General features: G+C 37.9%; 1 protein-coding gene across 4 annotated transcripts in view; it reads left to right on the top strand.

Annotated features, from left to right (window-relative positions):
• Positions 1 to 27,420, top strand: part of LOC140209799 (RNA polymerase II elongation factor ELL2) — a 101,515-nt gene that overhangs the window by 57,302 nt on the left and 16,793 nt on the right. For all 4 annotated transcript variants that reach the window (XM_072278288.1, XM_072278287.1, XM_072278291.1 and 1 more), the window contains exons 6-9: positions 7,275 to 7,399; positions 21,282 to 21,396; positions 24,492 to 24,993; positions 26,088 to 26,151. In XM_072278288.1, the coding sequence (XP_072134389.1) occupies positions 7,275 to 7,399; positions 21,282 to 21,396; positions 24,492 to 24,993; positions 26,088 to 26,151 (806 nt within the window). The remainder of the gene's footprint in view (positions 1 to 7,274; positions 7,400 to 21,281; positions 21,397 to 24,491; positions 24,994 to 26,087; positions 26,152 to 27,420) is intronic.

Below are 27,420 nucleotides of genomic sequence, written 5' to 3'. Positions count from 1 at the left end.
TAGACAGAGAGTTAAATCATTACATTTCTTTCTAGTCTGGTTATGCTGATGCTTCATTACTAAAGTTAAAAGTAAATTTATTATCAAAGTTTGTATATGTTACTATATACTACCTTGAGATTTATTTTCTTGTAGATATTTGCAAGGGAAAAAAGAAATACAGTGGCATTTTATAAAAATCTAAACATAAACAGATAAGGATTAACATCCATGTGCAATTAAAAATAATAAGAAGAACATGTGTTGCAAAGAGACCTTGAAAGTGAGTCTGTAGATCGTGCAATTAGTTCAGAGTAGTGCTGAGTGAAGTTATTGACAACGGTTCAGGAGCCTGATGATTGTGGGGTACTAACTGTTCATGAATCTGGTTGTGTGGGACTTAAGGTTTCTGTACCTCCTACCTGATGGTGGTAGCAAAAGAGGGCATTACCTGGTTGGGGGTGTTCTTTGATGATGGACGCTGACAGGTCTCCATGTAAATATACTCAGTGGTGGAGAGAGCATTGCCTGTGATAGACTGTGCTGTATCCACCACTTCCTGATGGAGGGTCTCTGCCTGAAACAGCAACTATTTACTCTTTTCCGTAGATGCTGCCAGCCCTACTGAGTTCCTCCAGCATTTAGTGTGTTTTTGCTTGGATTTCCAACATCTGCAGATTTTCTCATTGTGATTCCACCACTTTCTGTAGCCTTTTCCAGTTCCTAGGCATTGGTATTTCATCAGGCTTTAATGCAACCAGTTAGGATCTCTTCCTGTGTGCATATATAGAAGTTTGCCAAAGTTTTATGATGCCATACAGAATGTACATAAAATTATATGAAAATAGAGACACTGTTATGCCTTCTTTGTGATAACACTTAAGTACTGGTCCCACGCCAGATCACCTGATCTGTTGATATAAGGAATTTAGAGCTTTTGACCCTTTTCATCTCTAATAAGCTCAAAAACCTCTGGCTTCTCTTGTAGTTGATAATTAACTCTTTGGTTTTGCTGATATTGAGTCAAAGGTTGTTGATGTGGCACCATTCAACCAGATTTTCAGACTTTCCTATATGCAGATTTGTCACCACCTTTGTTTTGGCTGACAACAATGGTATCATCAGCAAACTTAAATATTATACTGGGGTTGTATTTAGCCACACAATCATAAATATAAAGTGAGTAGAGTGGTGCACCTGTACTGCTGGTCAGTGTGGAGGAGATGTTGTTGCCAATCTCTCCTAACTGGGGCCTACCATTGAGGAAATTGAGGATCCAGTTGCACAGAGGTACTGAGGTCCTGTTCTTGGAGCCTAGTGATGAACTTCAAGGGGCTGATAGTGTTGATTGCTGAGCTGTAATGAATGAAGAGCATCTTGATATATGCACCTTCATTGCTCAGGTGTTCCAGAGGTGAGTGAAGAGGAAATGAAATGGCATCTGCTATTGACCTGTTGGCCAATAAGCAAATTGGAGCAAATCCAAGTCACTGCTTAGGCAGGAGTTGATGGGCTTCATGACCGCCTCTCAAGGCACTTCATCACAATGGATGCCAATGCTACTGGACAATAGTCATTGAAGCAGGTTACTGTATTCTTTTTGGGCACCAGTATGATTGATGTCTGCTTGAAGCAGGTGGGTACCTCAAACTGCCAAAGCGAGAGGTTGAAGATCTCCATAAGCACTCCAGTCAGTTGATGAGCTCAGTACCAGTTGATTACCAGTATGCTCCCACTGTTCCACCTTTTTAATTATATCGACCTAAGTGAAATCCTTTCTATGTAAGGGTTCTATCCACTATTATGGCCAAGATTTCAGCCACCTTTTCTATACTATATTAAGTTCATATTTCAATACTTTCAACTTTCCTATTACACTTGATAATTGCATCAATTTGGTTTTTCAATGTAGATGTTTAAATAGACAAGTTTAATATTATTTTTCTGTGAAAACCTTTCATCCATTATAAACTTGATGTAAATATATTCACAGAGCATCAAATCATAAGTAAGAGTACAACCAGAAAGTTTTCTAAAAACTGGGGTGAAAGAGGTGGGGTAATTTTGTCTCCATTTAATTCCTGGTTGTGTTGAACCACAAATTAAATTTTGTACTCATAAAGGAGCAACAGGATTTAACACAACTCCACCATAAAAACAAAGTAACACAATCACAGTTGCATGGCATGAGCCCTAGCATAAAACAGTATATTCTGTGATGAGCTAGGAAGATAGTCTAGTGGTTTAATATGTTTTTGCATAATATGGTACAGTTAATACATTTCTGTTTGCATAGGAGGGTAAGCAAAATAATTTGCAAACCATTAAAGTTTCAATGTGAATTAAAATCTTCCTTTAACTGTTTTATGATCAGAATCTCCTTAAGAGCTTAGATACTAAATTTGTGTTTACTGTCATTCTGTTCTGTTGAACCTCAGTTCATTGCAGCTTTAGCAAAATGAGGAATGAACAGTACCTGCAAAGTATAAACAGAGTATTTTATGCTCTGTAGAATATCTGACTTCAAATATTTACTAGTTTAAGCAAGCCACATTCCCTACTGTCAACAAATCTTTCTGTGCCAATGTTTGGCATTTTATGACAATATCCAATATGCACAATTTAGAAGTGTTTCTCCATTTTTCTTCATCTGGAATCCTAAATTTGAAGCATTTTTCTGATTCATGATGTGTTAACTAATTAAATCACTCAGACTATCTTCTGAAAAAGGCTGTTGAAATATCTGAAGTAAAAATAAAATGTTAAAACTTCAGTAATAAACATGGCAGCTGAAAGCAGTATTAACAGTCTCTTAAATACTGATTATAAAATGTTCTAGCCAAAAGTACAAAATTCATCCATCAGTGCCAGTTCCATGACAATACTAGCAAGCTCTGTCACATAATGCTACTCTGTTTCAGAAACATCAGCTTTTAGGGATTGAATTAATAGCCAGGAGGCAGTACTAAAAAGGTTCACATTATAACCAGCAGTCATTCAGCTATTGCGGAGTCTTGCAATAAATGTACATATCATTGTGACTCTTGGGGGAGAGGTGAAGCAAGGAATCTGGACATGCTTTTCAAGAACAGTGCACAGGAACATTGTGCAAAGGGCAGGAGGTAGCCTGGAAGATGTCCCTAACACTTGCACTTTGGGACACTGCAGTGCAGCAAAGTACTCCTTCCAGGTGTGATTGTAAAAGTTATAATAAAGATTACATGCTATTCTGATAGGCATTTGCCTGATTCTTGCAAAGCAACAGCCATTAGTAAAATATCATATTTGAATTATATCATCAGATGCAGCTTGAAAGGACCCTGAAATGAAGTTTCTGAGTGAGAGTGATCCTGATTTTTAAAACAACATAGCTTCTTGTATGAGTTTGTACTTGATGTTTTGCAGAGTTCACAGATGAAAATATGGTCTAACTTGTGGGGGTGAAGGCTGTAAAAATGTTACTCTGTAATGAAATATTGATGAGAGGAAGCTCCTTATGAAATAGAAGATTTTTTCATGCCATCTCTAATGTATTTTAACCCTTTTAAACTAATTCTTCAATTAATGAATATGGAATGAACCTTTAATTGTTGGATTTCTTCCAGCATTTCTGATCTCTTAATTTTGATGAGAAGCCTGCTAAAAGCATGTGAGAGAGTACGATAACAAAGATCATAGTTCCAGTTGCCTACTTGAAGTTTGTTTTGCAATGAGTGCCTAGTACTCTGCTAATTACTGACCCTTAGAGTAATGGCCAGTTTTAGCCTTCAGCATTTTTTAAATCTGGTTCTTCTGAGAGGGAACAGCAACAATTACTAGCCTGACCAATTTTCTACTAGAGATTAATTTTGGCTGCCAGTTTGTCACACACATTTTAACTATTTGAGCAAGCTGACTGCCAAGAAACCTTGCACCAAAAATTCTGTGCCCAAATAATGACTGGCATTAATTCTAAGCACAATGGTTTAATACATATTGACCTGATTTTCATCAGTGCATTGCATTCTTGCTGTCATTGTGCGGACATATTTCAAAAACAAAGCTTTAGGATACCTAAGTACTTTTTTAAAATAACTTTTAAATATAGACCTAGTTATGTAGGCAAAACTGGCACAAGATCTGTTCAATGCAAAGAATTATCATCAGTCAGGAAATTAAGTAATCATTTAATGGTCGTGTTGAGTGAGCGTGTGTGTGTGTGTGAGAGAGAAAGAGAGACCGACTAAAGAGCTGCGATGCTTCCTGGCACCTGTTTCATACATTTAGCTGAATTAGGCATAGTTGAAGTGGCTTACATCAATGGATGTTGTCTTGACTTTCTTTTATTTGTTGTTATCACTTGCTTAGCAGGTGCTACCTGCCGGTTTTTACCTCAAGCCTCAGTGATATCCTTGTCTGCTCCAATGCTGGGGCAAATTTATAATTATTAACATTAAATGGAGGTGAGATAATTCCATTCCTGATGTAATGATGGAGATTACATTTATCCTGTTTTTGTGGATGATATGCATCAGGGCAATTATCATGTTCTGTTGAAGGCTAATGCCATTAACTGTGCTGGAACTACCAGGCTGGGGAATTGGCTAATTTCAGTGCATAATCTAATTCAACTGGATGTTAAACTCAATGAAGATGGATCTTTAGGAGAGGAGTGAAATAAAATTAGTGATTTTTTGGCTGAGATGCACAATAATTTGTCTATTACATTCATGGTTTTGCATTCAACATGATAGAGTATTCATAAAGCTTTTTTCAGTTGTATTTGTCAAGTTGGATGCTATTGTCCACATCAAGAAATGGTAAAGCTGTAGATCTTAATTCTGACATATTGTGTTTAACATTCATCTAGCTCTTAAGTTTTTACTCTATTTGAAGATATACTTGTTTTACTCATTATTCAGATAGGATTGCTTTTGTGGTATGAAGGTGATAATGAAATAACGGCAAGTTATTATATATGGAGTCATTTCAATTTAAACTTGAAAACCATTTAAGATTATTTGAATTTGCAGCCAAAGGTAAATTATTCATTGAACCTGTTTTTAAACAAACAGTTGTAGGCTGTAAATGTGTCATAGATAAATACATAATGACATCATAATTCTGTCGATAAAACATCTCACTGTTTTATTTGTATTTACCTTAAATGTGTAACATTTGGAGTCTGATTCCAGTACATTATACAGATTTCCCCGCCATCTGAAAGTAGAGCGTTCCTATGAAACGGTTCGTAAGCCAGAATGTCGTAAAGCGAAGAAGCAATTACCATTTATTTATATGGGAAAATTTTGTGAGCGTTCGCAGACCCAAGAATAACCTACCAAATCATGCCAAATAACACATAAAACCTAAAATAACAGTAACATATAGTAAAAGCAGGAATGATATGATAAATACACAGCCAATATAAAGTAGAAATGCTTTTCCACAATCATTGCCGGCACTGTTCTTCATAGCGAAAATCTCACGCAAGCGCTGTTGGCAGAAACACTCTCTCCAGTAACCTTTAAGCTATGAAGCTGCCAAATCATACCAAATAACAAGTAAAAATTCACAGCCTATATAAAGTAGAAATAATGTATGTACAGTGTAGTATCACTTACGAGAATTGGGAAGACAGTTTGCCGAGCACACTGATGATGGTGTGTTAGGCTGAGTCGTTGGAGTTTGGGTGGTGCAGTGGCCCTCACCCTCCGGGCCGCCGACTGATACGCAAAGCATGCAGGGGTACAGCAGTAGCTGGAACGCACTCAGCACATCTTTCAGAAAAAAACCGAAAATAAACAAGCTAATTAATTAGGCGCCACCCGACACATAAATGTCGGCCCAGATCAGAGGCAGTTGCAATCGGCAATCGCCTCTGATCTGTGCCGACATTTACGTGCGGGCGGCACCTAATTAATTAGCTTGTTTATTTTGGCTTTTTTCTTGAAGATGTGCTGTGCGCCTCCCGGCTACCACTGCATTCTCCGCGAATCGGTATCTGTCCGCGGCCCGGGGGTTGGGGTAGTGGGACAATGGGGTGTCGTCTGTTTCCGTTAGGGCAGGCAACTCATCTTCTCCTATGTCTGCCTGCCTCGATGTCGAAGATCAAGGTTCGTCGTCTGCTGTGGCTGATGTGGAAGGCTTGCTTGACTGCTGAGCCTCGCGCATTTTTCTATCATACAGTTCTTTGTAAGGACTCAAACCATCCTGCAAATATGCCCTAAACTGACGTACCATACCCTTTCAAAATTAAAGTTGTACTTTATCATTGCAGCGAAAATCTCACATAGTTGCTTCACGTTCAGTTCCTGGACGACTTCACTTTCACTACTGAATTCGGTTTTGATTGTTATCCTTTCCTCTTCCAATTGCATCAGCTCTTCATCTATCAGTTCTTGGTCATGAGATGCCAAAGCCTCTTCAACATCATCTTCGTTAACTTCCACAAGCCAAACTCACTTTGTCCTTACTTCGCTCATCACGATCGAAACGCTTAATTATGTCTAGTTTTACATTAAGTGTAACACCCTTACGAGCTCTTTTAAGCTTTTCGGATACCTTAGAACTCATCTTGCTACCGGATGCTCACAGGGATGTGTTTAAGCAATGTCAGCGAGAATGCCGTTCCGAATCCGGGGGAGAGCGGCTGCTCGGCACGCGCTGCTTTTTCCTGCGCGCTGCCTTTCTTCATAACAGTGAAACACCTTCTGTTAGCGAAAACAGGTAACTAATGTAGGTCTTTGGTAACAGTGAGGTCTCGTAAAGTGAACTTTCGAGAAGCGGGGGACACCTGTATTACAACATTCATTATAAAATTCAAAGTAAACTTTATTATCAGAGTGCATACATGTCACCACATACAACCCTGAGATTTTTAAAAAATATGCAATTAATGATCAGGATTGTAGAATGAGGCCTCCACTACTATAAATTTAAAATCAGAAAAAATAATCTCTGTTGATTGAGTCTGGCAGTGAAGTTATTTGCATGACTTGAGTTTTTTTTCTGTATTTGTATACATAAATTTGTATTCAATAATTTCCTTTTATTGGTATCAAACTTAAATGGGCTTTATTGTACAAAGTAATATTGTTTATTCTGTTGAAGCTTGCAAGAATGTACCTCACGATGAAGCAGGAAAAAGGGTCTTATTAGCAAAACAATTTAATTTCCTCCACAAACCAAAAATTGTACTGTGAATAAGTACCTCTGCTTAATATAAAAATTGCATTCTGATTTCTAACTATATGTCTTAATACAAATTGATTAAAATTGCTTTTCTCTGAGCATCCGTTTTGCTGTCTCCATAGGTGGCAAAGTTAAATACAAAGGACAACAGTTACACACTAAAGGATGAGCTCTACAAGGAAATTCAACAGGATTGGCCTGGATACAGTGACGAAGAAAAGCAATTGATACGGAGACTCCTAATAAGGTAGATTTCTGTAAACCTACAACAGCTTATAGAATTTGCTTTGAATATACTTATACCACCATGCACTTCAGATTATTAGAAGTGATTTTTTTAAAGATGATAAGGCCGCCATTCTTACATGAAACAAAGCCTGGCTATGGATGTAGGCATGGATCATAAAGTGATAAGTTACATGTGTAATTCCAGTAAACTCTTATTAACATTCGTTGACATTATCATCGCTGAGCCACTAGCCATCTAAGTGCTGAAGATTCTCATTGACTAGAAATTTTAGCCACATAAATAAAAGCAAGTCAGAGGCTGAATATCATGTCGAGAGTCACTTGTTTCCTTATCCCCCAAAGCCTTTTAATAATCTTCAAAATATGTTAGGACTTTTACCAGTATAATCCACTTGCCTAGATGTGCATACTTCAAAGATACTTAAACTCAACACAAAACAACTCTCTTGATTGGTACTGCTTTCATCAACCTAAATATCTATGTGGTTTATTGTGTCGGCAATGTGTTAGATTAAAAAAAGCACTGCAGGAACAAAACAAATGTTCTTTAATAAACCCTCCCAAAGCATGTCAGACAAAGCCAGGTACATGGGCAAACTATCACCTGCATGTTCTCTTTCAAGTCATTCACTTTTCTGGGTACGAAATACATTGTCATTTCTTCCCAGGTCTAAATCCTGAAATTCCGTACTTAAAAGAATTGTGGGAATGCAGAAGAATTGAACCGCTTTATGGTAGCAATTCACCACTACCTTAAAAACATTGAGCCTGTACTTACTGGAATTTAGAAGAATAAGGGAGTGGGAATCCTCATTGAAACCTACTGAATATTGAAAAGCAAGACAGCGTGGATGTTCAGAGGATGTTTCCAGTAGTGGGAGAAATCTATGACCAGAAGGCATGAATATCAGATTACAAGGGTGTCCCTTTAGAACAAAGGTGAGGAGGAATTTCTTAAACCAGTGGGTGGTGAATCTGTGGAATTCATTGCCACAGATAACGGTGGAGGACAAGTCTTTGGGTATACTTAAAGCAGACAGTGATAGGTTCTTCATTAGTAAGCACGTCAAAGGTTATGGGGAGAAAGCAGGAGAATAGGGTTGAGAGGGATGATAACTCAGCTGAGATTGAATGGCAGAGCAGACTCGATGGACGAAATCGCCTAATTCTGCTCCTGTCTTATGGTCTTACATGTGAGAATGTAAATTAATGTGAGTACCCCCCCACATCTCAAAAATGAACATACAGAGAAAGAACTGTCAGTCAGTACTAAGTTTCTGTTGTGTGCATTAGGTTTGTAATAAAGATAATAGCCTGTGATTTATGTGAAGCCACCAGGTGGGAAAGCAATTTGTGAGAGAGATTCTGGTTGCACGAATAGACAGATTAATAGATTAAATAGTTAAGAATGCAGCAGATTGAAGATAATGTAAACATGTTTTCTAGATATTGTTCTTAAATTTTTTGTAACATTGGTGTTGAGATGATCTGGGTTTTCTTGAGTGTGAATTGCGGAAAATTAATGCACTGGTTCTGTCATATGTTGAGGGATGCAAATCTTATGTTGACTTTCATTACAAAAGGATAAGAAGATAAGAGAGCAGATGCCTTTTCAAAGTTATCCATGGCCTTATTTTGACCATATCAAAACTATTGTGTATAGTTCTGGTCTATTTATGATGGATATGTCTGCAAGTGTATGATGAATTTGCATTAAACGTCTTTCTAGCTTGAGAGAAACTGAATAGACCAGGTTCAACATTTCTAAAGTACAGAAAAATAAGGGATGTGTCTTCTTAAAACATAGCTTCTTTTTAAAAGGAACTGAAAATATCTTGCTGAACCTATGGAAGGGAATCACAGAATAAAAGCTATTTAGAATGGAAATAAGAGGAAATTCCTTCACAATGTAATGAATCATTGGAATTCACAGCTTTTAGGTAGATGGGAATATCCATAGATAATAGACTTGATTATGAAGGGATTAGAGATATGGAGAATAATGTGGGAAGATGGAGGTCAAACAATCATGGCATTGAAAGGCAAAGCAGGCTCAAAAAAACCAAGTCACTAATGGGCAGGTAACAAAGCCTGGTCAATGGTAAAAAGAACTAGCAAAATTGATAATTATTTTTTAAAATAGTGTTTTAAGCTGTGCTGTGCTCTTAAATTACCACAGTGGATAGATTTTACAAATATTTTGAAATTTTTACACTTAATATTATAGTAGTATTTTGTTTGAAATTAAAAATACAGAATTCAGGTAGAGTGCTACTAAAAATGATATGCCTCATTATATTATAGTTTCAAATATACTGTAGGTAGTTTCATGTCCTGTTAGATTATATAGATGTTTATTCCAGGGAGACAGGTTGTTCTGACAACTGTGGTACCATAGAAAGAGCAATAGATTCTGGAATGCAGTACTAAGAATCTGATCTACATATTTTATCTGGAATACAGCTGTGGAGATAGAATAGAGAGATACATATGGTTTCACTTAGTGCGGTCAGTTTATAACACCATACTATACCAGGTTAAATTCTATACTTATTAAAGGAGATCCTTTTTCTAGCTATACTACATATTGTTGCTATGATATTTGATAAAAAGGAAAGATGGAAACTTGTTTTACATTTCCATTATGAAATTGACACCCGAAATGATTAATCTTTCCACCTATTTGATATTTTTGTTTCAACTTCGAGGGTATATGAAAATTCAATGAAAGACAGTACATTAATGCATATATTTTAATGAATAAATACCACATCATATAGAAACATAGAAAACCTACAGCACAATACAGGCCCTTCGGCCCACAAAGTTGCACTGAACATGTCCCTACCTTAGAAATTACTAGGTTTACCTATAGCACTCTATTTTAATAAGCTCCACGTACCTATCTAAATGTCTCTTAAAAAGCCCTATCGTATCTGCCTCCACCACCATTGCCGGCAGCCCATTCCACGCATTCACCACTCTCTGAGTAAAAAACATCTCCTCTGTACCTACTCCCTAGCACCTTAAACCTGTGTCCTCTTGCGACAACCATTTCAGCCCTGGGAAAAAGCCTCTGACTATCCACACGATCAATGCCTCTCATCATCTTATACACCTCTATCAGGTCACCTCTCATCCTGCGTCGCTCCAAGGAGAAGAGGCTGCGTTCTCTCAACCTATTCTCATAAGGCATGCTCCCCAATCCAGGCAACATCCTTGTAAATCTCCTCTGCACCCTTTCTATGGCTTCCACATCCTTCCTGTATTGTGGCGACCAGAGCTGAACACATTACTCCAAGTGGGGTCTGACCAGGGTCCTATATAGCTGCAGTAGCTGCATTTAATTTTGGTCATGTTTTGCAGTGTTTGCACACATTTCTTGCTGAAATTCTGCGCAACAAGAAATTGTATCAAGCACTTTGTACATGATTCACTCTGGCACTGATATAATTTCCTTATTGTGTTGTGCATTTGCGACAATGTCATTACCATGCACAGCTCTTACCATTTACTTCATGATAGAAATTCAGTTAGATTTATGACCTGCACACAATTCAAAAAGGAGTGCAAAGTTGTGTCAAAAGTTGTGAGCATGTGATTTATGGAGTCCTCCTGGGATATCACTTTTATATGTTGAAAGTCATCACTTATAATTTTTATTTCTGTTATTGGCATCAGACACTGGTGCAAAATTAAGGCTTCTGAAAATTGGTAAGTGTGATTCACAAATCTTTTGTCCTGTTGCTACCACTAATCAGGTTTGTTCTTGGGACTACTGGCTATGAGGGACCTTTGGGCTGCTCCCTATTCAGGAGGGAGTCTTCTTGGGATACTTATGTGACATCACCTCCTCCAACTCTATATTCTTCGCCCCCCCCCCCCCCGACACCTATATTGGTGATAACTTGAGGCGGCCATGTAGAAACTTCCCATAAGTACACAGAACGATACTGTTTCATCCGGTCTAGTAAGCACATGTTAGCTTTTAATATACATCACAATAATATTTCCTTAAGAAAGAATGTCCCAATTATTTCAGTGACTGTATTGGCTGTTAGTGATATCCTGCAAACACATACTATAATGAAAATTATTACAATCTATTTTTCACCCCTGGAACTATTTATCATCTGAGCACATTACCAAAAATGCTTTTCAGATCATTGAGAATTTGCATGTTTTCTCCTTAAAATTCACCAGGGATAATTCTATGCTAAATCTGCTGGAGTATTAGAATAATACAGCATGGATGCAGCCCTTCACCCAGGAAAAAATACATCCGGAAAAGTGACTTTAGGTATCATTTCCTGGAAATTCATAGAAAACTGACTGATGATTGTGCTGTAAATATCAAGCTAAGAACTGGAATAGATTATTATTTAATAATAAAGTAACTTACCACCAAAACAGATTAATACATGTCAACCTGAATTTAACATTAGCAGCACACAAAATGCTGGAGGAACTCAGGGAGTCAAGCAGCATCAGTGAAGGAGAATAAATAGTCGATGTTTTGGGCCAATACCCTTCACCAGGGTTATGTGTGTGTTTTGTCACATGATCTGGCAACAATGAATTATCTAATGAGGCAGGTTTTATAAAAAACAAACTAACATTTATTAAACTCTGCTCAACAAATAGCGAAAAGTATTCAAACAACTAACTTAACCAGAAGTTAACAGCTATACGGCAACTCTGGAACAGTTCCTAAAAGGGTAAATGTGAAAACAGTTCTTAAAGTGGTAAATTCGAAAGTTCAAATGATTTACACAGTCAATAAGGAGAGACTTCTCTGGAAACGGATTTCTTCGAAGACGTGACGTTACTGCTGATTCTCCAAAGGATTCACGACGAAGGAAATAATACGGCTTAAAGGAACTGACCTTTTCCTGGCGAGTGAACACTGCACAATTTCCCCCCCGCTCTTGCAGGGGTTATCTCAGACACAGGTCACCATATTATGAACGAATCCTCAATGAGGTAGATCTTTTATAAAGCCGCCGAACGACTCCAACTTTATTCCAATCCTTCAGGCTCCGGTCCTTTCATAAAGTCTTCACTCTCCAATACTACTGTAAAGGAAAAACTGTAGATGCAACACACAAACCTGGCAGCAATTGGCGAAACTGCCAGCACCAATCTTTGCACCTTACAATAGAAAGGAAAACTCCGTTTTAAAACGAAACTGCGTCATGACAAATACGCAGCATAATGGAGTAACTGACGAATTAACACAAAACTAAACTGAAAGCTAACTATGTCACACCAGGGGTCTTCTTTATACCTGTTGAGAACAGGTCATTATGTGACTTCTCTGGCGGGAAAATTACATCATGTGACCTCCGCAAGACCGTTACATCATGCTCATAAGACAGGCACAAGATACCTGCGAAGTATGTAACAGCTTAAAGATTTGGAACATATGTTTCCTTTCCCCCCATTGGCTAAAGAAATTCCTCCTCATCTCTGTTCTGTAGGAATGTCCTTGTATTCTGAGGCTATGCCCTCTGGTTCTGGACACTTCCTCTATTGTAAACATCCTCTCCACGTCCACTCCATCTAGGGCTTTCAATATTCTGTAGGTTTCAATGAGGTCCCCCTTATCTTCTAAACTGTAATGAATACAGATCCAGAGCCTTTAAATACTCTTCGTACATTAACCTTTTCATCCCCAGGATAACTCTCATAAACCTCCTCCAAACCCTCTCCAATGCCAGAACATCATCGTTTAGATCTGGGGCCCTAAACTGCTCACAATACTCCAAAATATGATCTGACCAGTCAAAAGCAAGAGAAAATCTGCAGATCAACACACACAAAATGCTAGAAGAATGCAGCAAGCTGGGCAGCATCTATGGAAAATAGTTTAGTCAATGTTTCAGGTCGAGATCCTTCAGCAGGACTGAAGAAAAAAGATCTTCTAAGCAGCACACACAAAATGCTAGAGGAATCGGAGCAGGACCCTCCAGTCCTTCTCAAGGGTCTCAGTCCAAAACGTTGACTATACTTTTTTCCATAGATGCTGCCTGGCCTGCTGAGTTCTCCAGCATTTCGTGTGTGTTGCATGGTCTGACCAATGCCTTATAAAGCCTTAACAATGCTACATTATATTTCAGTCTTCTCAAAATGAATGCTAACATTGCATTTGCCTTCCTTATTACCACCTTAATCTACAAGTTAACCTTTATAGAATCCTGCACTAGGACTCCCAAGTCCCTTTTCACCTCTGATTTCTGAATTTGCTCCCCCATTTAGGAAATAGTCCATGCCTTTATTCCTTCTACCAAAGTGTCCATACATTTCCCTGCACTGTATTCTATCTGCCATTTTACTAATCTCTTCTTTCTCCATTCTCCTAATCTGCCTATGTCCTTCTGCAGATACCCCACCTCCTTAATACTAGAGTTCCCTCCACCTGTCTTTGTATCATCCACAAAATTGGTCACTAAAACATCAATTCAATAAGAATCTGATTAAGTTGATGGTTGGTCTGGCTGTGGACTCAGCTTCACCTACTGACCTATCAACTTGTTCCAAAGGCAGGTAGGTGAAGCTGAGCCCGTGGCCAGATTACCCATGATCTAATTCAAGGTCAGTAGCCTCCTCCTGCTCCTATTTCTTTTGTTAGCGTGTTCTTAAATATATGTAAATATGTGCCTTTGGCTTATTCTTCAGTTGTGTCAATTTTTTTGTCAAGTTGACCACCTACAAGTTATAAAAGATGTAAAATTGCCTGGATTACAATCAATGGTGAAGTAATATTGTTAAAGTACAATGAAGATATTTTTTTAAAATTCAGCATTGAAGTGCCATTGCTTTTGATTTTCCAGCGGTTTAGTGTATTGGACTTTTGAGCTTGAAAGACTGTCATGAAATACTTCAGTATTTTTGGCATCAGCTGTATAATTTTCGAGTTTCCTATTCACCCTGTGTTTAAAGTACAGATAGAGGAAAATCAGAAACAATGCCAAAATATCTGAGTCATTGAGGATGTGAAGTTATAGTGCACATGTTTTGTCTGCATCATGTTTTTGTAGATGAAAGGATTTTATATCTATCATTGAGCTCTGTGGTTGAATTGCAGTTTATAAATCTCAAGCCTGGGACTTTCCAGTAACTGGTTAGAAGACTGCTCTGTTTACTGTAAAAATACACTTTACCAGTAAACCTACAAAGATTTATACCAGTAACACATTGCCACAACATTTTGGTTTTTTTTGTCTGGATTTGCTGAGAATACTTGAGGCAGTCTGCCTCTTTATACTTAAAGGGTCATTAATGGTCTATGTCAATGAATAGCGCAGTTAATGTTCAAAACTACCATGTGTGTAATAGGAGTGCTAGTTGATTTGGTCTGCTATACTCAAAGTGTACTTTACCAGATCTGATGTATAATGAATTCCAGTTAATCAGGCCGTTTGTTAATCGGGACAGCCACTTATTTATTTTTTTGGGATAGAATGCCACTTAATTGGGACAGGAAACTGTTACTGAACAGTTTCTAACTAATATCAGTTATGTGCACCTGTGTGGCTGTTAGGCACTACACCATGCTTCGAGTGAATAGTTTTTAAATAGCGTCAGTTGCGTGTTTTTTTTTCAAATAGCAGTGACTTCTGTCACCGATAGTTGGTGGAAAATCAGCAGTAAGACCGTTCTGAACTATTTTGCTCCCTACGGTTTCAAGCATTCAGGCTTGGACATGCCTGAAACGGCCAGAAGTGAAAATGAAATGATTTCATCATTTCAGCAAGTTAGGAATTAGAAAGAATTTGCAAGTATCAACAGTCATCTTGAAGGTTATGATGAAAATGAAGATTTGAAGGATGTAAATATAATAAACATTACATGAAGGCAGTCCATTATCTGCACTAGGTGGCTGTGCTGATTTTGCTTACTTACAGTCAATCAAAAGAACATGGCAGCATATACTGGCTGAATTCCTCCATTGATAATGATTAGGAACTAATACACAGTTTTATAGTGTTGTATTGATAGTGTTCTAATTGGTACTGTGTTTTGTTTAAATACATAATTTATTACTCAGTTAAACAATAGTTTGTCTTTTTATACCTTTTTAACTATATCCATGAAACTACACCTCACCTAAAATTTTTAGTGAAGTTAATTTTGTCTAGACCAATGAAATATTTCTTAATTAATCCAAATGCATCTGTTGTCCTTTAATACTGAGATTGTTAAAAAGATAAGGCTGTCAGTACTTGTTCAAAGTAAACTTATTATCAAAGTACATATGTGTAACTAAATACTACCTTGATATTCATTTTCTTGCAGGCATTTACAATAGGACAAAGGAATGTAATAGAACTACACACAAAGAAACAACCACTGTACAACCTATGCAAGCAGAAAAAAAATTACTGCTAAAAATAAATAAGTAAATAAAGTAACACTGAGAACCTGAGTTGTAGAGTTCTTGAAAGTTAGTCCATTGGTTGTGGAATCAGTTAAGAGTTGAGGTTATCCATACTGGATCAGGAGCCTGATGGTTGAAGGGTAATAACTGTTCCTGAATGTGGTGGCGAGGGACCTAGGGCTCTTTTCCTGATGGTAGCAGCGAGAAGAGAGAATGGCCTGTATGGTGGGGGTTCTTGGTGATGGAAGCTGCTTTCTTCTGACAATGCTCCATGTAGATATGGTCAATAGTGGGGAGGGCTTCACCGCTTTTTGTAGGCTTTTCTGTAGGCATTGGTGTTTCCATAACAGGACATAGTGCATTCAGTCATGTCATTGTTCAATAATAATTTATTTATTTTAAGTTAACGTATTAAAATGTACTTACTTTTTACTAGTGGTTCAGAAGATAACCATCAGTGAGGTCCTCCTTGTGTGTCAGCATTTTACTGACTTCTGACAGAAGTGGTCAGGTGTCCATGTATGTCACCTCCTGCTGTGCTGCTGGACTCTAAGGATAGAGCATATTTTAATCTTTATTAAATCTTTTCAATTGTCTGATTATCAGAGATGCTTAGAAAAAATTGTCAAAATATATGACTGCTCAGATTATCAAAACACTATCAATGTAGTATGAGGTACGGCTTCAGGATCTCTTCCATAGTTGTGTTACATCAACTCTATATATGGGAATATCACAACTGCAAGGCCTGGGACTCGGTTACTAATGTGAATCTACAAAAAATTAGTGTGGTTGTGGGGAATGCACAGCAGGTGAACATAATATGCATACTGGACTAGATCAAGCACAATTTGGCCCAAGGGTTTCTAATTGAATTCAATACACTGCTTTCACAAGTGATTGAATATCCTTCTCTGCATTTTACTGCTGTTTCTAATTAATGCTATTTTAAATAATTTTCAGCACTACACCTAACCAAACAGCTGATTGTTCTATAAGTTTTATCCTTATTTACAAATCTCATTCAATAAACTTTATTAACTGCTTTGCAAGGTCCAAACAAACTGTATTAACAAGATTATTTTTCCAATGTTCATTTGCAAAATGCTATGCAAATCCTTCCGTGCTTGCCACTATAGTTAACATACTGCAAATGGTTTGTAGTTAACAGACCATAAGACATAGGAGCAGGAACCTTTTGACCCATCAAGCCTGCTCCACGATTCTATCGTGGCTGATTTATTATTCCTCTCAACCCCATTCTATAAGATAGTACTATTAAAGCTGATCTTCCGTTCCAGCTTTTATGACATCTAGCAAAGCAGCATTGTTTCTCGCCTTATCTGTAATGATATCTGCCTGTTGACTTAGTCTTGTTACTCTTAAGTTATTTTAAATGGATCCTTTAGCATGGGTTTTAAATATCAGCTTTGTTTGTTATGGAAAGTTGTGGTAAGCAATGAGAGATATAGGAATAGATTGCAAAAGGACATATACTGGCAAAATGAGCAGATAAGTGGCAGTGAAATGTAAAGCATAAAAAATGCGGTGATATTTTGGCAGAAAGAACACAGAGACACATAGGCTTAGTGACATTGTGCAATGGGATTTCCGTGTTGAGAATCAATAAGATTAAATGGGTCGTATGGTGGCCTCCTATACAATAATAATTCCATGTACAAAGAACCTAGTTAACTATATTTATTTGTGAAAATTGGCGTGATATAACTATTTGTCTTTAAGCAACGATTATTTTCTGGGAGTTGTGAATGTAGTACTTTCACAAGAAAATTGGCTCAGTGTATTGGTAAAGAAAGAATTAAACTTGGTAATTAAATCTTATAGTGCGAAATAGGGAAGTGCCAAACATAGTCATAGTCATACTTTATTGATCCCGGGGGAAATTGGTTTTCGTTGCAGTTGCACCATAAATAATAAATAGTAGTAGAACCATAAATAGTTAAATAGAAGTATGTAAATTATGCCAGTAAATTATGAAATAAGTCCAGGACCAGCCTATTGGCTCAGGGTGTCTGACCCTCCAAGGGAGGAGTTGTAAAGTTTGATGGCCACAGGCAGGAATGACCTCCTATGACGCTCTGTGCTGCATCTCGGTGGAATGAGTCTCTGGCTGAATGTACTCCTGTGCCCACCCAGTACATTATGTAGAGGATGGGAAACATTGACCAAGATGGCATGCAATTTAGACAGCATCCTCTTTTTAGACACCACCAGAGAGAGTCCAGTTCCATCCCCACAACATCACTGGCCTTATGGATGAGTTTGTTGATTCTATTGGTGTCTGCTACCCTCAGCCTGCTGCCCCAGCACACAACAGCAAACATGATAGCACTGGCCATCACAGACTCGTAGAACATCCTCAGCATCATCCGGCAGATGTTAAAGGACCTCAGTCTCCTCAGGAAATAGAGACAGCTCTGACCCTTCTTGTAGACAGCCTCAGTGTTCTTTGACCAGTCCAGTTTATTGTCAATTCATATCCCCAGGTATTTGTAATCCTCCACCATGTCCACACTGACCCCCTGGATGGAAACGGGTCACCGGTACCTTAGCTCTCCTCAGGTCTACCACCAGCTCCTTAGTCTTTTTCACATTAAGCTGCAGATAATTCTGCTCACACCATGTAACAAAGTTTCCTACTGTAGCCCTGTACTCAGCCTCATCTCCCTTGCTGATGCATCCAACTATGGCAGAGTCATCCGAAAACTTCTGAAGATAACAAGACTCTGTGCAGTAGTTGAAGTCCGAGGTGTAAATGGTGAAGGGAAAGAGAGACAAGACAGTCCCCTGTGAAGCCCCAGTGCTGCTGATCACTCTGTCGGACACACAGTGTTGCAAGCACATGTACTGTGGTCTGCCAGTCAGGTAGTCAAGAATCCATGATACCAGGGAAGCATCTACCTGGTGCATCCACCAACATGAAGCAAAGAAAAGCAGAGAGCCATAGGCTTTAAAATAGCAATATAGCAAAATATGAACTTGAAGTATTCAATTGATTCCCAAGTATGTGCAGAGCCCACTTTTGCATTGCACCTGCCACACTTCAAGAGGATGTACTCCTTTGTTGCCTAATGTCAACTCAGCAGTATATCAACTGTAGGTTATACTCATCTGCAAATTTAGACAATTGATATCAGGAGATGACTACAACCAATAATGATACGGATTTATCTCCAGTGACCAGAGGTACATTTCTCCCTTTAGATTTAAGTATTCCTAGTTCAGCAAGCTTTGAAAGGTCATTCTCAGCTCTTGGCAAGCTCTGAACCTTTCAGCCACAACCTTGAATGCCTACATAATTGTCTTTCGATGATGATCAACATCTTTAACTTTTCCTGATATGCTGTTTTCTTCACTCTCTTTTTGAAGATGGTAATCTATATTGAAATATATGAAGATATAGTTGCCTACATTGCAACAGAATCTGATGCTGTCTTGATATAAATTAGACATGTAAACTTTCAACAGGGATTCATGCTAATGACTTCCTACTTGACTTGGCAATATTAAAGTCAACTGCTGCATTCCTGTTATACTGCATTTGACTTGAAGGCAGATCATCCAAAGGACTTGATATGATTTCAGAAATGTATTTTTTGATCAAATTCACTTGGTTTTAAAAAATATTACAGATTTCCCCAGCCATCTGAAGGTAGAGCGTTCCTATGAAACGGTTCGTAAGCCGAAATGTCGTAAAGCGAAGAAGCAATTACCATTTATTTATAAGGGAAAATTCTGTGAGCATTGGCAGACCCAAAAATAACCTACCAAATCATGCCAAATAATACATAAAACCTAAAATAACAGTAACATATAGTAAAAGCAAGAATAATATGATAAATACACAGCCTATATAAAGTAGAAATACTTTTCCACAATCATTGCCGGCACTGTTCGCCGAAGCGAAAATCTCACGCAAGCGCTCTCCAGTAACCTTTAAGCTATGAAGTTGCCAAATCATACCAAATAACACGTAAAAATACACAGTCTATATAAAGTAGAAATAATGTATCTACAGTGTAGTATCACTTACTGGAATTGGGAAGACAGCGCAGGGCACACTGATGATGGTGTGTTAGGCTGAGTCATCGGAGTTTGGGTGATGCAGTGGCCCCCACCTCCCAGGCCGTCGACCGATACATTACCACGAAGCATGCAGGGGTCCAGCGGTAGCCGGAAGGCACACAGCACATCTTTAAGAAAAAAGCCGAAATAAACATGCTAATTAATTAGGTACAGCCTGGCACGTAATTGTTACCCAGATCAGTGCCGATTGCATCGCCTCTGATCTGGGCCGACATTTACATGTGGGGTGGCACCTAATTAATTAGCATGTTTATTTTGGCTTTTTTCTTAAAGATGTGCTGTGTGCCTCCCGGCTACCGCTGCATTCTCCGAGAATCGGTATCTGTCCGTGGCCTGGGTGTTGGGGTGGTGGGACACTGGAGTGTCATCTCATCGTCTGTTTCCATTAGAGCAGGCGGCTCATCTTCTCCTGTGACTGCCCGCCTCGATGTCGAAGGTCGAGGTTCGTCATCTGCTGTGGCTGATGTGGAAGGCTTGCTTGACTGCTGAGCCTTGCGCATTTTTCTATCACAGAATTCTTTGTAAGGACTCAAACCATCTTGCAAATATTCCCTAAACTGACGTACCCTTTCAAAATTAAAGTCGTACTTTATCATTGCAGCGAAAATCTCACGCTGTTGCTTGACGTTCATTTCGCTACTGCATTCGGTTTCGATTGTTATCCTTTCCTCTTCCATTTGCATCAGCTCTTCATCTATCAGTTCTTGGTCATGGGATGCCAAAGCCTCTTCAACATCATCTTCGTCAGCTTGCACAAGCAAAACTCACTTTGTCCTTACTTCATTCACCATAATCAAAACGCTTAATTATGTCTAGTTTTATGCTAAGTGTAACACCCTTACGAGCTCTTTCAGGCTTTTCCGATACCATAGAACTCATCTTGCTAACGGCTGCTCACAGGCATGTGTTTAAGCAATACTGGCGAGAATGCCTTTCCGAATCCGGGGGAGAGCAGCTGCTTGGGGCGCGCGGCGCCCTGCCTTTTATTGCGCGCTGATTTTTTTCGTAACAGTGAAAACCTTCTGTTAGCGAAAACAGGGTACTAATGTAGGTCTTTCGTAACAATGAGGTTTCGTAAAGCGAACGTTCGGAAAGCGGGGGACACCTGTATGTCTATCTTAAAGAAATATGAACTATACATTCATATTGAAAGCATGCTGTTACTGCAAGAATCTCTAATTCTCTCTGCCGCTACATTGTAATGAAAAGGCTTATTCAGCATAATTTGTATTATTAGAATTGGCCATCAAAGCTGTGAGGAGAATATTGAGATTCTGCTTATGATCATGTTTTGTTATATGCTGTGCAATGTTTTGGTATGATTCTGAACAAGGAAGCATATTCTTATAGAAGATCAGAGTTTGGTCCATCTGTAACTAATATCTCCTTATAGGAAACTTCAGCTGCCAATTTCTTGTCAACCCAAGACTTTTCAACTCAGTTCTTCATTCCAGAAGCCCTCAGGGGAAATTTCACCACAGTCAAGCCCTGTCAAGACTTCTTTGTTGGTAACAATGATCGTTTTTATGTTATTTCTATGATTTCTCACAATAACACGTCTGTTGCAAATAAAATACATGTCCTGCGTATTAGAAGAGCTTTGATGGTGTTTTCCTTGTTCATTTTCATAGAATTAATATGTGAACTTATGGTGAAAACTGGAATGCCTTTTAAAATCCCCAAAATGAACATATGTGGATTTTTATTCATTTTCAAAGAGTGAATGGAAATGGAGCATGATACTTGTGTATGCATTCAAAATGGCATTATAAAATAGAGGAATTAGAATATGCAGGAAGAAACATTGATTGAAACAAGTACTTTGAATACCTAATAGAACTTGAAAGGTTCTAATTTAAACCACTAAGATATTTTTGTTGATCGTGATGTTATTTTCTATTTTGGCCTTTCTTTTCTAGCTCCTGCAATTTTTTACTTACTAGAGTTTAAAAATTGCTGCATATAAATATATTTATCTGTGTATAGCCAGATTGCAAAATATATTTGATAAAGGAATTTGAAGGTTTGTTGTAAACATGACCTATACTTTGAAACTATTCCTGTTATTTGACTTTGTTTATTACTGTAAGGAACAGTAATTCACCGGCAATTTTTATGTGTGTTAACTGTAATTTATATTACCTTTGTGATTGGTGTAGTAGTACTTCAGCTAAACAAAACAAATTAATTTGGCATTAAATCATGAGGACTACATGAATCATCAGATAGCTTAAAGGTGAAAATTTAAAGGTTGATTGTTAACTTTAAATTTAATGTGCCATTTACTCTATGTTTAGTGAGTGTGAAATCAGGTTAATAAAACTCAGTGCACCATACATTTTTCATTCTTCTGCCCTTCTTTCACCTTTATTCTGCTGTCATTTCAACAACTTCCTCCTTTCATCTATCATTTTCATCTCTCTTTTTACAGCCCAAGTCCTTTTCATTCCTATCCAGCCTCTTGCCCTTTTTCCATTTGTATTCCTCTATTCCCTCCTTACTGCCATCCCACTCTCCTATAATGATGCCCTTTACCTTGCCCTGCCACTTACCCCATTTCATAGAAAATAGACTTCATCCTAGGAAAGCATCGAGGGGTACAGGCTTAATTCAGCCTAACTGCATTGCTTTCCTATCTGAAGTATCTGTCCAAATGCCTTTTAAACCTTGTAATTGTATTGGCTTCTACCATCTCCTCTGGCGGCTTGTTCCAGATAACTGTCATCCTTACCTTACACCTCAGATAGAGTTATAGGACACTACAGCATTAAAACAGGCCCTTTGGCCCATTAAGTCCATGCTGAACTATTATTCTGCCTTGTCCCATTAACCTGCACCTAGGCCATAGCCCTCCATATCTCTCCCAATTATGTAATTATCCAAATTTCTTTTAAAGGTTGATATCATACCCACATTCACTACTTCTGCTGGCAGCTTGTTCCAAACTCTTCCTTAAGTTAGATCTCTGTTAAGTTTCTCTAGTGTCACATTGAACCTGAATCCTCTAGTTTTAAATTCTGGATACCAGTCCTATCTTTGCCCCTCTCTTAGGTCATGGTCAAGAGAGATACAGCATGGAGATAGGCTCCATAGCATCACTTCTGATTTTTCTACACTTTAGGGAAAAAAGCCTAGCCTATTCAGTCTGTCCTTATAATTTAATCCCTCCAGAGCTGGTATTATTGTTGAGAATCTTTTCTGCACTTTCCTCCTAAATGACATACTTTCTGTACCTATGTGACTAGAATTGTGCACACAACTCCGAGTATGATCCCACCAAAGTCTTGTACAGCTGTAACATGTTGTCCCAACTCTTGTACTCATTTCCCTGACCAATGAAGGCAAGTATGTCAAATGCATTCTTCGCTACCAAGTCTACTTGTGTCACTACTTTCAGGGAACTATGTGCTTGTACCCCTGGATCTCTCTGTTCTACAAAATGCTCTAGGGTCCTGCCATTTACTGTGTAATTCCTGCTCTGCTTTAATTTGCCAAATGCACAATACTTAACACTTGTTGGAGTTAAGCTCCATTTGCCAATCCTTGGACCACTTTGCCAGTTGATTTAGATCCGATTGTTATTTTAGTAAATTTCTTCACTGTCCAGTGTACCATCAATTTTTGTGTCATTTGCAAACCTTCCTATTCCCTACCACATCTCCATTGATTCACTCTTTGCCCTTTACCTCTCTCAGCTAACCCTCACTTTTCCTCCAACCCTTAACCTTCAGCTCTTTCCAATGATCTTTACCCTTACCCTCTTCACTCTATCCCATTAATTCCTCTCATCTTGATATCAACCTCTTTCTGTCAGATTAACTTCCAGAATTTCAGCACAGTAGCATAGTGATTAGCACAATGCTTTACACTACCAGCGATCAAGGTACAATTCCTGCCGCTGTCTCAAAGGAGTTTGTATGTTCTCCCTGTGACTGTGTGGATTTCCTGCAGGTGCCTCTGTTTCCTCAACTAGTCCAAGGACATACAGGTTGGTAGTTTAATTGGTCATTGTAAATTGTTCTGTGATTAGGCTAGGGTTGCTGGGCAGCGCAGATCCAAGGATCGGAAGGCCCTTTTGTGCACTATGTCTCAATAAATAAATAAAATAAAATTATTAACATTTCTTTATTCAACCTGTTCTTTGTATTTCAATCCAATCCAAACTCAGTTCAGTGAATTATACTCAGCCCTCTTTTACTGAGAATTTTAACCTGTAATGTGATTTCCTGAATTATTCTCAAAGTTTTAGTTAGCTTCAAGGTTAAAATAGGAAAGATTTAATGGTACAACGTTGCTTATCTGCTTATTTATGAATAACAATACAGAGGAAAAAAATTGGTACTTGCTAGCACCATTACTGTTTGGGGGTTTCTACAGATTAAATTTAGAATTTAAAAAATGATCGTTATGTTTCATTATCATCCCTTCTATTATTGGTCACATAACTTTAAAAGTAAGAGTATTACAGGCAGTTTTGAAATTGGTTCAAGAAGCCCCATGTATTTAAATTGTGATCATTATATATGGCATCTGGGAAAATATATATAGCTCCTAGTATTGGCTGTTTTAAAAAGCTTTCTTTTTTAATGTGCCTTAATTTCAGAAACGATCAGTGCCTTCAGAACGAACAGATTCTCACAAAAACAAGAGAAGTAAAGTATTGCATTCCAGGGGTAATCAGCAGCTTATTTTGAATGGTCATCTTCCTCATTCAACATGTCCTATTACCACATCGAATTCCTGTTTTCCTACTAAAACAGAATTCCAGAAAACAAATTCTTCACTGCCTGACAGTCAGAATGAAGTTACAGAGCCATTTAAAAACTGCAATGACTCTACACGGACGCACATAAACAAAAATGATAAAGAATTCAAAGGTAATTGTGATATTTCTGGGATTTCTCATAACCAAGTTGCACAAATACATTTAGAACAGACATCCTACCATCTTCCAGAGGATATGGAGCCTGGTGCTGGTCATAACAAAAAAAAGTACAAAAAACACAAAGAGAAGGAGAGAGAGCACATGAAACCAGAAGCAAGAAAGTGGCTGAAAGAGAGTCCGTCTCAGAGATTTGAAAAATCACATGAAGAAAATCATAAAGGTAATGATGTCTTGCAATGAATTTTCCTTTAAATATTGATTTTGTAAAGTTTTGTCATGGAAGTAAATCCTCAAATTATGTCACTATTATTAATAATCAATTATTATTCTAATGTACTTTGGGGGTTATCGTAAAAAATCATTTCAACTTTAAATTTACAGTTTAAAGTCTTGACATGCATTTATCTGTTGTCAAGTGATTATTCATGTTTCTTGTCATTGGACATACTGCTTCATGGTGCTGGTCAAACTGTTCTTAAACATAGACTTTGTTTTAAAATTGGGCACAGTTTTATAAATCATAGGCAGACAGGTGAAGTTGAGATGCAAATTATCATTGATCTGATTGACTGACAGGAAATATTTGAGGGGCTGCATGCCCACCTTCTTTTCCAGAGCTCTCACAGTCATGGAGTCCCACAACCAGTGATGAGGAACATAACAAATTGCTCTTTTGTGATAGTAGTAATTTGAATATAGTTTCATTTAAGATCTATAAAACAACTTAATCTGCATATTGTCTACCCCGCAGAGTTCAGATTGCTATGAGTAGCTATACATTTGATCATTATTAGCATATAACTGTAAAATAAATCCGCTTCTTCTGAAATGTTAATTCATGAAATGCTATTAAACATGATCCCTCAATTTCTAAGTACATTTTATAAAAATGTACTATTTGATTAATTTCAGAAGCAAATTGTTCAAGAGCCATAGGGACTAATATAGATGTCCTTGTGTAGGTTGTCAATGGAAATGATTAATGATCCTTTTTTATTTCCAATTGTTGTTGCTGTTCAGATATTCAGTCTGAGGTTCTGTGAAATGTGGTAGGTGCATGTTAGTACATCTGCTTTTATCTCTGTTCACAATGTACAAAAGCTTTTCATTTTGCTGATTACTGACTAAGAATAGATGTGAAGATCTTAATACCCAAGTAACTGTTGCTGTTGAAGTCATTAAAAAAAATTGAAGAAATGCTGCTACTAATGCCTGTTACCATAAATAACCATATAACTACCACTGGCAATTAGTAATTTCCATTGACATTTAGTATTTTAGATAGTCAAATAACCTGTATGATCTTATCTACAGAGCATGAGACCACAAATACATCTGCAACCGCTAATTCAACAGTGGAAATGCCAGACTATTTATTGTGAGTAGTCTTAATTTGGTAAAAAAAAATTGTATAGGATATCTGTATTTAGTGATGGCAATAATGCCTTGTATATAGCCCTGCACTAGTTGGCAGCTGAGATTCTACTGTTTCCTAAAGAGTTAAAAGCAATCCTCTGCAAAATTGGTAAAAGTTGTATCGTCAAAGGTTCAAAGGTCGAATTTAATGTCAGAGAAATGTATGCAATGTACATCCTGAAATGCTTTTTCTTTGCAAACATCCACGAAAACAGAGAAGTGCCCCAAAGAATGAGTGACAGTTAAACGTGAAATCCCTAAAGCCCCCCCCGGGTTTCCCCCTCCCGCGTGTAAGTGACAGCAAGCAACGATCCCCCCCTCCCCCACCAGCAAAAAATTGTGCATGGGTACTGTCACTGAGCCCAAGCGCGTGCTAAGCAATAGCAAAGACACAGACCAAAGTTATTCCAAAGGCTTCGCGTTTCATCAGACATACGACAAGCCACAGGTTCTCTCTCTCCCTGGCAAGGGAGAGGGTGGTGTCCCCATTTTCATGGCGAGCTGGAGACGTAACAACAACCCGCTGGTTTACGATGTTAAAAGTCCATTTTGTCACTTTCATCTTGAAGCAATAAAACCCAAATCCTTGTATTAAATTAAACCATTTGAACTGATAATGGTCTCTTCAAACACAGGTTAAAATTTAATCCATTTAGTCTATGCTGATCTTTGCTAGTGCACTCCAATTATTATTACAATAAATGTTCCTTAAAATATCAGAAGTTTGAGAATACAGCAATTTCTTCACCTATGAAAGAATATAATGTATCTGTACATTATGGTTTACATCATTATACTTTGAAAACAGCAATCAATAAAACATTTTCCTGACTGAATGACGCAGAGGTGGAAAGGGGGAGGGAATTCTGGATTCTTTTTACAATATTTAGGCATGTTTTGGCCCATTATGCCCATTTATATGTCTAACCTATTTGGGAAGACATTTAATATTTATTTTTAGCTTAATAATTATTAATCAATAGAAACATTCCTAGTTGTTTCATTTATTTTGCTTCTATCCCTTCATAGAAATTAATTGCATAGAAAATATTAAATTTTTCTTGTTTAATTTTTGAAGTCTTGTGCTGCCTCTCTTCAGCCAGACTTTAGCTAATATGTTTGTCTTGGTTTAACACTTGTTGACTTTTTATTAAGTCTAATAGTTTGTGCCTGTGGTAAGTTTGAAGATTCAAGTGAATTTGAATTCACTTCTCTTTTAACCACAGGCTGG

Source organism: Mobula birostris, chromosome 14 (genome assembly GCF_030028105.1).
Source record: "Mobula birostris isolate sMobBir1 chromosome 14, sMobBir1.hap1, whole genome shotgun sequence".
Lineage (NCBI taxonomy): Eukaryota > Metazoa > Chordata > Chondrichthyes > Myliobatiformes > Myliobatidae > Mobula > Mobula birostris.
Note: the sequence above shows the minus strand (reverse complement) of the source record. Positions and strands in the feature narration are given on the sequence as shown.